This window comes from Rhinolophus ferrumequinum, chromosome 13 (assembly GCF_004115265.2).
Source record: "Rhinolophus ferrumequinum isolate MPI-CBG mRhiFer1 chromosome 13, mRhiFer1_v1.p, whole genome shotgun sequence".
Taxonomy (NCBI): Eukaryota; Metazoa; Chordata; class Mammalia; order Chiroptera; family Rhinolophidae; genus Rhinolophus; species Rhinolophus ferrumequinum.
In genome coordinates, this window is record NC_046296.1 from 18,740,542 (window position 1) to 18,753,227 (window position 12,686).

The 12,686-nt window shown below is 41.7% G+C and overlaps 1 protein-coding gene across 3 annotated transcripts in view; it reads left to right on the plus strand.

The window, feature by feature from the left end:
* The first annotated feature begins 7,517 nt into the window (after positions 1–7,517).
* The window catches only part of EXOC6B (exocyst complex component 6B), a 584,188-nt gene continuing 579,019 nt past the window's right edge, over positions 7,518–12,686 (plus strand). For all 3 annotated transcript variants that reach the window (XM_033124336.1, XM_033124337.1, XM_033124335.1), the window contains exon 1: positions 7,518–7,742. In XM_033124336.1, coding sequence (XP_032980227.1) covers positions 7,630–7,742 — 113 coding nt within the window. In that variant the 5' untranslated portion in view covers positions 7,518–7,629. The remainder of the gene's footprint in view (positions 7,743–12,686) is intronic.

Here is a 12,686-nt window from a genome sequence, read left to right on the forward strand (position 1 = left end):
TTCAATGGCTTTTTTCCTTTGATATTGAGTTGTGTGAGTTCTTTATATATTTTAGATATTAACCCCTTATAGGATTTATGATTTGTAAATATATTTTTCTCATTTTGTAGGATGCCTTTTGATTTTGTTGATTGTTTCTTTTGCTGGGCAGAATTGTTTTTAGTTTGCTGTAGTCCCACTTTATTTTTGCTGGTGTTGCTTGTGCTTTTGGTGTCATAGCCAAAAAAATTATTGCCAAGACCAATGTCAAGGAGCTTTCCCCCTGTTTTTATCTAGTAGTTTTACAGTTTTAGGTCTTGCCTTTAAGTCTCTAATCCATTTTGAGTTAATTTTTTGTGTGTGATGTAAGATAGAGTTCCAATTTCATTGTTCTGTATGTGGTTATTTAGTTTGATGGGACAGATCTTTAACTGGAAAGACTCAAACATGTGTTTTCTGACCGAGGTAAAGCAAAGAAGGAATGACTGAAGCTATAAGAGGGAGGAGAGATAATTGTGAGAACTTTTCCCAGAAGAGAAGTTGACTTTAGAAAGTGATAGGGATCCCCATTCCTCTTACATAGGAGATGAGGAGGAATTGGATGAAAAGATGGTGAAGGGGTAGAAAGATGAAGTTTTAATAACAGATGGTGGTCCTTCCAATGAAGTAGGATGCAAAGGTATCTTTTAAGAGTGAGAAGGATGAGAGCAGGGCTAGGACCTTAAGTGGAGAGAAAAGGATTATAAATGGATGCTGTAAGCAGGAATAGAAATCAAAGGATGGGTCAGGAGCCCTCAGGACCCAAATGATATTGAGCAACACAAATGCCTAATGGTGCTAGTTGCCATGGTCACAGTCTTCTTTCTCTATTACAATAGAAGTGGAGAATTGGCCATGTGAGTATGGTGATAATCAAGATATAAAAGGAAGCTAAAGAATTAGAGATGTTTTAGTCAAATTGGTGGCTCATGAGAGTACATGCAGTGGGTAGCTGACAACATTTATTCTGCCAAGCTCTGTGCTACATCCCTTACATTAATTATGTCTAATTCTTAGAACTGCCTAAGGCATATATTATAAAATCTATTTTATATATATAAAAAACTGCAGTTTAAGGAAGCCACATACCACCCAAATTCACCTGCTGATTAAGAGGGAAGCCAGGAATCTAACTCAGATCTCTCTGAATTGGAAGCTTGGATAGAAAAAAAAATCCAGGATAAAAGGGAACAGATGCCAGTAGATTACATAGAAATTAGAGGTGAAGATTGGCATTAGAGTAATGTGTGGGTCCCATAGAAATTAGGCAGAGGTAGAAGTGGATGGAAAAGAGATGTAGAGAGGAATTTCAAAGTTTGTAGTCTTGGGGGTAGAGCAGTGTTTAAAGAAAGTTAAGGAAAAAGTGAGGCCATGAAGATACTGCCTGTGTGGCGTGAAGAACGTGGCTGGATAGTTGGGATCCATGAGGTCAGAGTGTTGGGAGGCACATCCATGTTCATGTTGAAGTGCCTCAGGATGATGGTGAGAATGAGTTGAAGAGCAAAACTCTGAGCCAAGAGGTGAGATTTCTGAGGAATATGAGCATCAGTGGATGACCATAGCACAACCTGATACCCTAGATTTCAAAGGGGAGTTGAAGTATTAGTGTGCTGGAACAATAGTTTAGAAGTGGCAGTGGGGAGTAGTGAGAATGTTGATGCTGTAAGCCTATGGATGCAGGAGAAGAGAAAACCAATTCATTTAAAGTGAGTAAGTGGAGGTCAAGATGGCAGAGTAGGTAAATGCTCTGCTTTCATTCTCTCACAACCAAATCAAAATTACAACTAAATGACAGAACGATCATCATTGAGAATTGCCTGAAGTCTAGCTGAACAGAAGTCTTACAACTAATGATACACAGAAGCCAAGTCGAGACTGGTAGGAGGGCTGGAGACACCAAACGGGCTGGTTCCTCACCTGTGTATAGCATTTAAAAATTGGGAAGGATATCTTGGTTATGGAGGTCCCCCTGAGGAGCAAGGGCTCCCAGCTTCACACCAGGCTTCCCAGCCCAGGGTTCCAGTGCTGGGAAGAGAAGTCTTCACAATTTCTGGTTTTGAAAACCAGTGGGGATTGTGGCTGAGTGAGTTGAGAGTGGCTGGAAACTCAGGTATTCCTCTTAAAGGGCCCATGCAGGGATTTACTCGCTGATGGACTCACTTGCTCTGAGCTCCAGCTCTGGGGAAGCAGCTCAAGAGAAGTCAGGGACATAGGGGAAGGAACTGAATTGTCTGGCTTTAGGGTGAGGACAAGAGGGACAGCTTTCTTCCAGACGAAGTGCTGACATAAGGCATTGTTCTTTTGTTGAGCCCTCCCCATCTCAGTGTACAGACACAGGCAACCACCATGTCTGAGTCTCCATCAACCTAGCTAACACTATTCCTTCGCCCCACCCTGGTGATTCTCTGAGACTGTGCCCCACCCATTGTTCAGGTCCATCCAGACCACTTCCAGTGGTTTTTCCATACAAATGACCTGTCTTGGCTCATGCTGTGGACTTTGCTAAAATCTCTCAAAGGTTCACAAGCCAAAAACAAGCAGCATCTGGGTTCAGTGTGCCCTATATCTCTTGCTAAGCAGCCCAAGACCAGCACCAGTGGCAGTTGGCCTCATTTCGCAGCTTACCCTCTCCCAGGCATTTCCAAGCCCAGTGGGGGTGGCAGCCATCTGTGGATTGCTTTGTGGCTCATTCTAGGTGGCCCCAGGCAAGGCACAGGCTACTGCTGAACTTGGCCTATGGTGGGGACCCTCGCAGGAGGCCCTCGGGCAGGAACATCCAGTGGCTTTCTACTGAGCCAGAGCACCATCCAGCTGCCTCTGTGGATGACACACACAAAAGGCACACTGGGCAGGTACCAGAGTCCTGCTAAAGCAAATCCTGTTCTGTAGTGTCAACCCCTGCAAAATAGCTCCTCTACTGTATTCACTGCCGATCCTCACTACCAATCAGCCCAAGGGTCAATCCCTCCCATAGACAAGCTGACAGCAACTGAGGCTCAACCAGAACAGGAGGACACACACAACTCACACAAGGGACACACCTAAAGCACCCAGCTCAGGTGACCAGGGAGACTGGGCCCCACCAGACACCTACTGCATAAGGCCATTCTACTAAGACTAGGAGACACAGCAACTCTTCCTAATACATAGAAACAAATGCAGGGAGGTAGCCAAAATGGGGAGACAAAGAAACATGCCCCAAATGAAAGAACAGAACAATGCTCCAGAAAAAAACTTAACAAAATGGAGACAAGCAATCTACCAGATGCAGAGTTCAAAACACTGGTTATAAGGGTGCTCAGTGATCTCAGGGAGAACATCAACAAAGAGATAGGAACTTTAACAATGGAAATAGAATAAATAAAAAAGAACCAGGCAGAAATGAAGAATACAATAACTGAAATAAATAATACATTAGAAGGAATCAACAGTGGATTAGATTAAGCAGAGGGTTGAATCAGCAATTTAGAAGATAATATAGCAGAAAACACCCAATCAGAACAGCAAAAAAGAATCCAAAAAACTGAGGATAGTTTAAGGGGCCTCTGGGACAACATCACATGTACCAATATTTGCATCATGGGGTTATCAGAAGGAGAGGAGAGCAAGAATTGAAAACCTATTTGAAGAAATAGTGACAGAAAACTTCCCTAACCTGGTGAAGGAAATAGACATACAAGCCCAGGAAGCTTGGAGTCCCAAACAGGATGAACCCAAAGAAGTCTACACCAAGACACATCATAATTAAAATGACAAAGGTTAAAGACAAAGAGAGAATATTAAAAGCAGCAAAAGAAAAGCAGTTAGTTACCTAAAAGGGAGCTCCCATAAGACTGTCAGCTGATTTCTCTACAGAAAATTTACAGGCCAGAAGGGAATGGCACAAAATGTTCAAAGTGATGAAAAGCAAGGACATAGAACCAAGATTACTCTACACAGCAAAACTATCATTTAGAATTGAAGGACAGATAAAGAGCTTCCCAGACAACAAAAAGGTAAAGGAGTCCCTCACCACCAAACTAGTATTACAAGAAATGTTAAAGGGATTTCTTTAAGAAGAAGAAGTAAAAGATAAAAAATATGAATAATAAAATGGTAATAATGACATATCTATTAACAATTACTTTAAATGTAAATGGATTAAATGCTCCAATCAAAAGATAGGATGGCTGCATAAGAAGCAAGACCCATACATAGGCTGCCTACAAGAGACTCACTTCAGATTGAAAGACACACACAGACTGAAAGGAAAGGGATGGAAAAGATATGTTATGAAAATGGAAACTCAAACAACAAACAAGCTGTGGTAACAATACTTCTACAAGACAAAATAGATTTTAAAACAAAGGCTACAACAAGAGACAAAGAAGGACCCAGTAATCACACTTCTGAGAACTTATCTGAGAAAACACAAAATACGACTTCAAAGGGACATGTGCATCTATATGTTCATTGCAGCATTATTTGCGATAGCCAAGATATGGAGGCAACTTGGGTGTCTATCAATGGATGAATGGATAAAGAAGAAGTGGTACATATATACCATGGAATATTACTCAGCCATAAAAAAGAATGAAATCTTGCTATCTGCAACAACATGGATGTACCTAGAGGGTATTATGCTGAGTGGAGTAAGTCAGACAGAGAAAGACAAATGCCATATGATTTCTCTTATACTCGGATGTGGTATCTAAAGAACAAGATAAACGAACAAACAAAAGAGAAACAAGCTCATACATGCAGAGGACATTTTGAGGGTTGCCGGATGGGAAGGGATTTGTGCGTATGTGCAGAAGGGGAAGGGATTAAGGAGTACAAATTGGTAGTTACAAAATAGTCATGGGGATGTAAAATATAGGATAAGGAATACAGTCAATAATATTGTAATAATTATGTATGGTCTTAGATGGGTATTAGATTTATTGGGGTGATCACCTCGTAAGTGATATAAATGTCTAATCACTGTGTTGTATACCTGAAACTAATATGTGTATATTGTATGTCAACTGTAATTGAAAAAAAAATTATTAAAAAAAGTGAGTAAGTAGAAAGAAGAGGTTCTGTGAAGAGGTCTTCAAAGTGATTTGGAAGGGGTCTGAGAAAGGATATAATTCATTATACTAATGTGGAAGCAGACGCTGGGAGGCAGAATGATTTGCTTAAGATTACACAATAAGCTTGTGGCAATGGAGGGTGTGGGTGGGATAGTATGGCCCAGTGATCAGAAAATGGGTCTTGGGATCGATCATATGTACCTGGGTTTGAATACCAGCTTCCTTATTTACTAGCTGTGAGACTTGTGGCATTACCAATTCTCTCAATGTTCTCATCTGTAAAATGGGATACATGATATCTACTGAGAAGGATTGTTGCAAGGATTTAATGATGCATGTGAAGTGCTTGCTTTGTGTATTGTGCCTGCACACAGAGAGTGCTCAGTGCATTTTAACTAGTAGCGCTGGAAGTGAACCAAAGCTTCCCCCTTCCCCTCCAACTCTTAGTGTGGTGCTTTTTGGCCACTCCACACTGACCTGACATTCTTCCTATTTAGAGGGCAGGCCTTCTCCACTGGAACTTTTCTACACCAATCACTCCAGACTCACACACCCTTGTTGGTAACATGTGAGACCCCTGCCCTCTGTGGGGGCTCAACTAAACTACGGAGAGTAGCAGAAGCTTATTTGACCATTGTGATACTTATCTGGTGTACATAACCAGTCTGCTTCCTGAGATGGACAAAAAAGTTTTTTGCTGAGTGAGATGCTAAAATGGGTGACTGAAGGGACCCTCTGTCATGTATTTCAAGAGATGTTTAGGAAAATATGAAAAACTCCATACACTCTGTACCCCTCCTACATCCACCTGGAAGTGTTTAAACATGACCAATGAAATAAAACGAGGACAGCCAGAGATTATCTAGGCACAGACTGGTTTAGCAACTTGCTCAATTCCTGGCAAACCAAGACTTGTAACCCATTCTTCTCACTATTTTTAAAATGTGTTTTTAGTTAATAACGACTATTTTTATTGAAAAAGTAATTCATGCACAAGGGAAAGAGTTGCCAAAGTACATATATAATTAAAATTTACCTTCGTCCTACTTCCTTCCAATCCCTATCCTGGCTGCCACTACTGTTAACAATTTCTTGGGTATCCTTTCAGAAATAGCCTATGGATAATATTTTATATATATGTAAGCATGTAAATATTCTTTTAATAAAAGAAATGAAAGCATACTATATATTCTGTTTCGTGCCTTGCTTTTTTCCACTCAGCACTACACTGTGAAGACAGTTTCCTATTGAATATAGAGTCTTTTCTCTTTCTCTTCAATCATTGCATAATAATCCGTGGCATGGCTGTAACACCAATTACTTAGCCTCATCTTCCAGTTTGGTTCTTCTTACATGCATGCCTCGTTTGTTGATGGCAACACCATTTCCTCAATCACTCTGCTCCAAACCTTGGAGTAATACCCAAGGTTCCCTTTCCCAATATCTAGTAAATCATGCCAATTCTGCTTTTAAATGTGTTTCCTATTTGTCTGTTCTCTCTCATTCTCATTGCTACTTCCATGGTTTAGACCTTAGTTTTTTTCTCTAGTGTTTCCCTGTCTGCAAATGTTCTATTTCTGCCCACCTTGAACACTTGATCTTGAGTGTTTCCTAATGCCACGGTTCTGATTGTGTCACTCTTCTTAAAAACCCTCAGTGAATTCTCATTTATCGTGTTATGTAACAATTCCAACAGTGATCAATAAATATGATTTCTAAATTCTAATCTGGGGAGTTTAGGAAATGCATGATCAGAACGTCCAGATGTAGAACCTTTAGTCTGTATTTAAAAAAAAGTTTCTAGGTGTTTCTTACACAGTTGGTTGTTGGACCAGTGAAGCCATTAGAATAAAGTACAAATTTCTCCGCCCAGTATTTCTTTCTACTTTTCCAGCCCATCTCTTACTATTACTTCTTCTACATAAGTGCAAATGGAGTTCTTGCTGGCTTTCTGAGAACTCCTCACACCTTCCAGTAACACGGCTTAAACTTCTAGGCCCAGTTTATGAATCCTTCGCATCCAGAGGTGATCTCTGGGCTCGATTCTCTGAACTGGCTGACAGCCACGTTCTGCCTTACCTCTTAGTTTGGGTTTCTCCAGCTTTCTCCTCCGCACCCCCTAACCCCCCAGCTATTAACGTATCTGTCCGCAGAAACCCAGTCCTTTCTTATTATTTGCGCCTATAGAGCCTTTTGAGATTTGTGGCAAGGGTCTTAAACAAAAATGTGTGGGATTAGTGCCATTGCTTGACTTGACCACCGCTGCATGCTGTCGTTTACTGTTCCCGGCTTATAGGGCGGCTTTCCACTCGTATTTACAGATTTAATGAATAAATGAACGCAACCCTACCCGACGTCGCCCAGAAAACTACAAATCCCAGAAGGCATTGCGTGGAATGTCGGCGGACGCAGTGACGAAGGGGGCGTGCCGAGCTTGAGGGCGGGGTCGTCCTGCGGGTAGCCAGAGGCTGGGGAGGCTCTGGAGCTTGGGGTGAGAGTGGGAGCGAAAGGTGAGCTGATCTGAAGAAGGGGACACTCTGCCGGGCGCCCCCATTCTATGGATCGGGGTAAGATGGCGGAGGCGGAGAGCCTGGAGACAGCTGCGGAGCACGAGCGGATCCTGCGAGAGATCGAGAGCACCGACACGGCCTGCATCGGGCCCACGCTCAGGTACCCGGGGTGCCCGGGCCATGGACCGGCGGGCACGGGTGGGACGGGCGGGGGGCAGGCGCCTTCGGGACCGTGCGTGTGGCCTTCTGCCCGCAGTGCCAGCGCCGGCCCCTCCCTTCGGCGAGCCCGGCGAGCGCCCTCCACCCTCTGCGAGGCGGGTCTCGCTCCGGCGCCCCGACGTGGGGTCCCTGCCCGATCGCCGGCTCACAGCCCAGACCCTCCGAAGGCTCCTCTTGCCTCCCTCCGGGCCGGGGCAGCCTTCGCCCTTCCTTCGAGGCCAGCCTGGCTCCGGGCAGCTGGAGCGCGCCGGACAGATGGTGGCTCTTAGCAGGCAGCTCTTCCCCTGAGGACATCACCCTTCTCCCTCCGACTCAAACCCCGTCCTGTCCTAGACAGACGCCCTGCTGTCCAGACGAAACAGAATTGCACCCCGGTCTGTTGCGCGGAAATTAAACTCTTGCCGTGGTGAAATCACAACCCCTGCTCGGAAACGAGTTCCTGAAAATCCTAGGCCGGGAAGGAAGGAAGGAAGTTTCCTTCAACCCGCGCCGCTCTCCTGGGAGCCGCTGCTCCCTGAACCCTGTCGGGAGGGCGACCTCTCCGGAAGGTGCTGCCTTGCGGGAGCCTCGTCGCCGAGAAAAAGTTACCCCCCTCCCGTCCCTGTTACCATCACGTTGCCCACACACCCCCGTTTTATTTGGAGATGTCAAAACACACCCCCACCTACTTCAATTGGTTTAATAACCCGTAAGTACCCCTTACTATGTGCAGCGCAAGACATTGTCTTCAGCAATTTACAAATGTAACTGATTCAGGCGGCGAAACCATCCTGTTCGGTAGGTCCTATTATTACCTTCATTTTACAGATGAGGCACTGAGAGGTTAAGTGACTTGCCCAAGGTCACTGAGAAAATAAAGTGGGGGCGTTGAGATTCCTACTCAGGCAGTCTGGATCCAGACTCTGAAGTCTTAACCTCTGTCGTTTTGCCTCCTTTGGGGATTGGATTACCATCTCCCTGTACTTCCGGTTACTTACTTACCTAGCCCAGTTTCAAACCACCTTTTCCTTTCCCCTCGGTTTCCTAGAGCCCTAGAACTAACTCATCTGCCTCCTTCCTGTGGTACCTTCTGATCTCCACGTAGCCAACAGATCATTGTCTTAACCACCTTGTCCAGTCTTAGGTCACTGCTCCTCCCTTCAAAAGAGAGTTATTACTCACTGCTTGTTTTTTCATGGGGAGAGTTGCCTCATGAAAGAGTGTTTCAAGGAGGGGCAGGCTGGAGACTTGACCCTTATCTCCCCCTGCACAGCTTCCTTCTGTTAGCACAGTTCTTCCAGTGCCATCCCTGAACGTGACCATTCCTAGTAGTTTGCCTTTTGTCCCTTATTGCATGATGATCACGACCATCATGCTCCTCTCTCTATCCATTTTCCTGAGCTCTTCAGGGTGAATGATCGCTCCTCTTTTCATTATCTTTTATAAAAACTAACGGTTACTTACTAGTCTTCTAAGTGCATTATTAATGGGTATTAGTATTTGGTTTTCATAAAACAAAGTGTTACTAAAGTTAGCTGAAGATGCTGCTTCAGTATTCTCCTAAGAAATTTGGCTGGTGAGCTGCATTTGGCAGCCAAGCAAAGCTCCCACTGGAGCAGATGGGATTACCAGGGGTTTTAGGAAGTGTTCTTTCTCAGAACACGATCAGTGTTGTCTTCAATTGGTTATGGTTTTCAATTGCTGTAGTTCTTGGTTTATAGGATAATGACTTTAGTTTCGTGTTATCAGTTTAGTTTGTTGTGATTTATTATGTTAACTCTCCGCTGAATAGTAATGCATATTTGTATCATCTGAATTTTGGCCTGTAATTTTCTAGTATCTTGACTTAAGAATGTTGCATTATGGCTCAAATATAAGTTACCGTTTCCCCCTAAAATTTGCTTCATTGTTCTCACTGAGTTCTTTTCCCACAGGAAAGTGGGGTTTTGTGGGGGTAGATGGATGAAGGGATCTTTTGCCCTAAGTGGATCTGGTAAAGAGAAAAATGGGTTAGAGACCTCTGCACTATCCTATCCGTTTTGGCTGCTTTTCCTTACTCCCTGTATCATTCTCAGGGGCTCTTCATTTTTGGCCTCATCCTGTCTTTGGCAGATAAACCTAAATCTTATCATCAGAACCAAGACTCAATCACTTGACTGTCCTATAATGCAAGTATTTATTACCCCCGTCTTTGTTTTCAGTCCAGCTTGTCTCTGCCCATATTCATAGGGGATGATCTCAGCTTTTTTCCTTATCCCGTTCAGAGGTAGCAGCATGCACAGACTTGATGTGTTAGATCCATGCTTTACCCTGGATGCACCTCCATCATCATTATATCCCGTTTTTCCACCACAGTACAGTCATTAACCAGATTTGATTAAGGCACTAGGCTCTGTTCCCTAACTTTACCCTCAACTGTTAACGCCTTTACCCCTTTTCATAATCTTTCCTATTTCTTCCATCTTTTGGGGTAGCATTTTTTAAGGCACCAGATTCTTAGGTGTTCCTGAGTAACTGAAGAGAAATGAAAGAACAGGGAGTAACCGCAAATTGATAGCAGATAGAAGATTAGTATACCCATCCCTAAAATTCTTGCTCTTCACAAAAATCCATCCAGCAACATTGCCTAACCAGATTCTTTCCTTTGCCAACTTTTATTAATACTTGTGAATCATTACTTGCTTTCCTGGGTATACCAAAGTATTCTTCCAGTCTTACTCCTTTGTGTTTGAGGAGCCACAGTGGCTTGACTTTCTCTTTGTATAACTATCCTTATTTTAATGTTGAATAGTACATGCAATGTTAGTCGATTCCCATATATCATAGGGGAGTGCCTCTCCTTTTTCATTATAATTCTGAGAGGCTCAAGCATATCACACATATAGAGGTTGTTGCCTAGCAAATTCTTTTGGGAACGCAGCCATCGCTTTCTTCTCTGTCTTCATCTTAAAAATTTTTTTGTTAGCTGCAAGTCCTGATTTTGCAGATGAGGAAATAGGGCCGTAAGATGTTATGGCCTGTCTTGTTTTTAAAATAGTATTGATCCCAGCTTTGTAGTACTAATGCTAAAGTATTGATTGCAAATCACTCACGCACAATTGCTCCATATTTTTATTTTTCAAATCCCATCTCTATATATCTAGTTTTCTTTCATATCACTTATTCGGTAGGTCATTTCTTCAATTTGCTCTCTGGATACTAGTAATTTAAAATTCATTCTTAATTGCCATTTCAGATTTTGTTTTAAAACTTAAAAAAATAATTAAATTTATTGAGGTAACATTGGTTAATAACATTATATAAATTTCGTATGTACAACATAATTAGATATCTGTATACTCTATTGTGTGCTCGCCACTCAAAGTCTAGTTTCCTTCCATTACCATATAAACCTTTTAATTTAACAGTAAAATGCATTACCTTTAAAAAATAGCTTTATTGAGACATAGTTAATATACCATATACTTCACCCATTTAAAGTGTACAATTCAGTGGTTTTTAGTATACTCATAGAGTTGTGCAGCAATCACCATAATCTAATTTTAGAACATTTCCATCACGCCAAAGATAAACCCCTTACCCATTAGCAGTCACTTTTTATTCTGTCCCTCCCTTCGCCGGGCAATCACTACTTTCTGTATGGGTTTGCATATTCTGGATATTTCATGTAAATGGAATTATACAGTATGTGTTTCTTTGTGACTAAGACTAATGTTTTGAAGGTTCATCCTTGTGGTAGCATGTATTAGTATTTCATTTCTTTTTATTGCTTAATAGTATTCCATTGTATTGATATACCACATTTTATTTTCTCATTAGTTGATGGATATTTGGGTTGTTTCCTTTTTGGGCCTGTTATGAACAATGCTTCTATGAACATTTGTGTACTAGTTTTTTTGTGGACATAATGTTTTCATTTGTCTTGTGTGTATTACTAGGAGTAGAATTTCTAGGTCATATGGTAACTCTGTATTGAACATTTTGAGAAACTGCCAAACTGTTTTCCAAAATGTCTGTACCATTTTACATTCCAACCAGCAATGTCTGAGTTCCAGTTTCTCCATATACTTGTCAGCATTTGTCTTTATCTTTTTTATTTAAGCCATTCTTGGTGTGAAGTTGCATGCATCTCACTGTTGCTTTGATTTGCATCTCCCTAATGGCTAATCTTCTCATGTGCTTATTGGTTATTTATTTTTGGAGAAATGTCTATGGAGATCCTTTGCTCAGTTTTTTATTGGGTTATTTGTCTTTTTATTGTTCAGTTATAGGTGTTCTTTATATGTTCTGGATATAAGTCTTTATCAGATACATGATTTATAAATACTTTCTTCCATTGTGTGAGTTGTCTTTTTTTCTTTCTTGATGATATCATCTTCTGCACGAAAGTTTTTAATTTTGATATAATTCATTTAATCTATTTTTAGTTTTTTTGCTTGTGCTTTTGGAGTATCTAGGAAGTCTTTGCTTAACCCAAGCTCACAAAAATTTGCTCCTTTGTTGTTTTCTAAGAGCTTTATTATCTGATCTCTTACATTAAGGTCTGTGATCCATTTTGAGTTAAGTTTTGTGTTCAGTTTCATTCTTTTAGATGTTGCTATCCAGGTGTCCCAGCACCATCATTTCTTACCCACATCTAATCCTGGTTGATTTAGCATGATCTTTTCACCATGAAATTTATCTTCCTTATTTGTGGTAAAAGTGTAATATTCAAGACCCTGTCATTGTGTTTATTTGACTTTGCTATTCAGCCAACTCCCCTCATTGAGTGTTTTCACCCAGGAAGAAATCTACTCTAATGTCAGCTAATAATGGTTTTCTCTTTTTAGCTTGATTGCTGCCTTCTGTTTCTGAGGTCCTGTGTTATAAGAATGATGTGATTGCTATATTTGATCTTGGTAAAGCA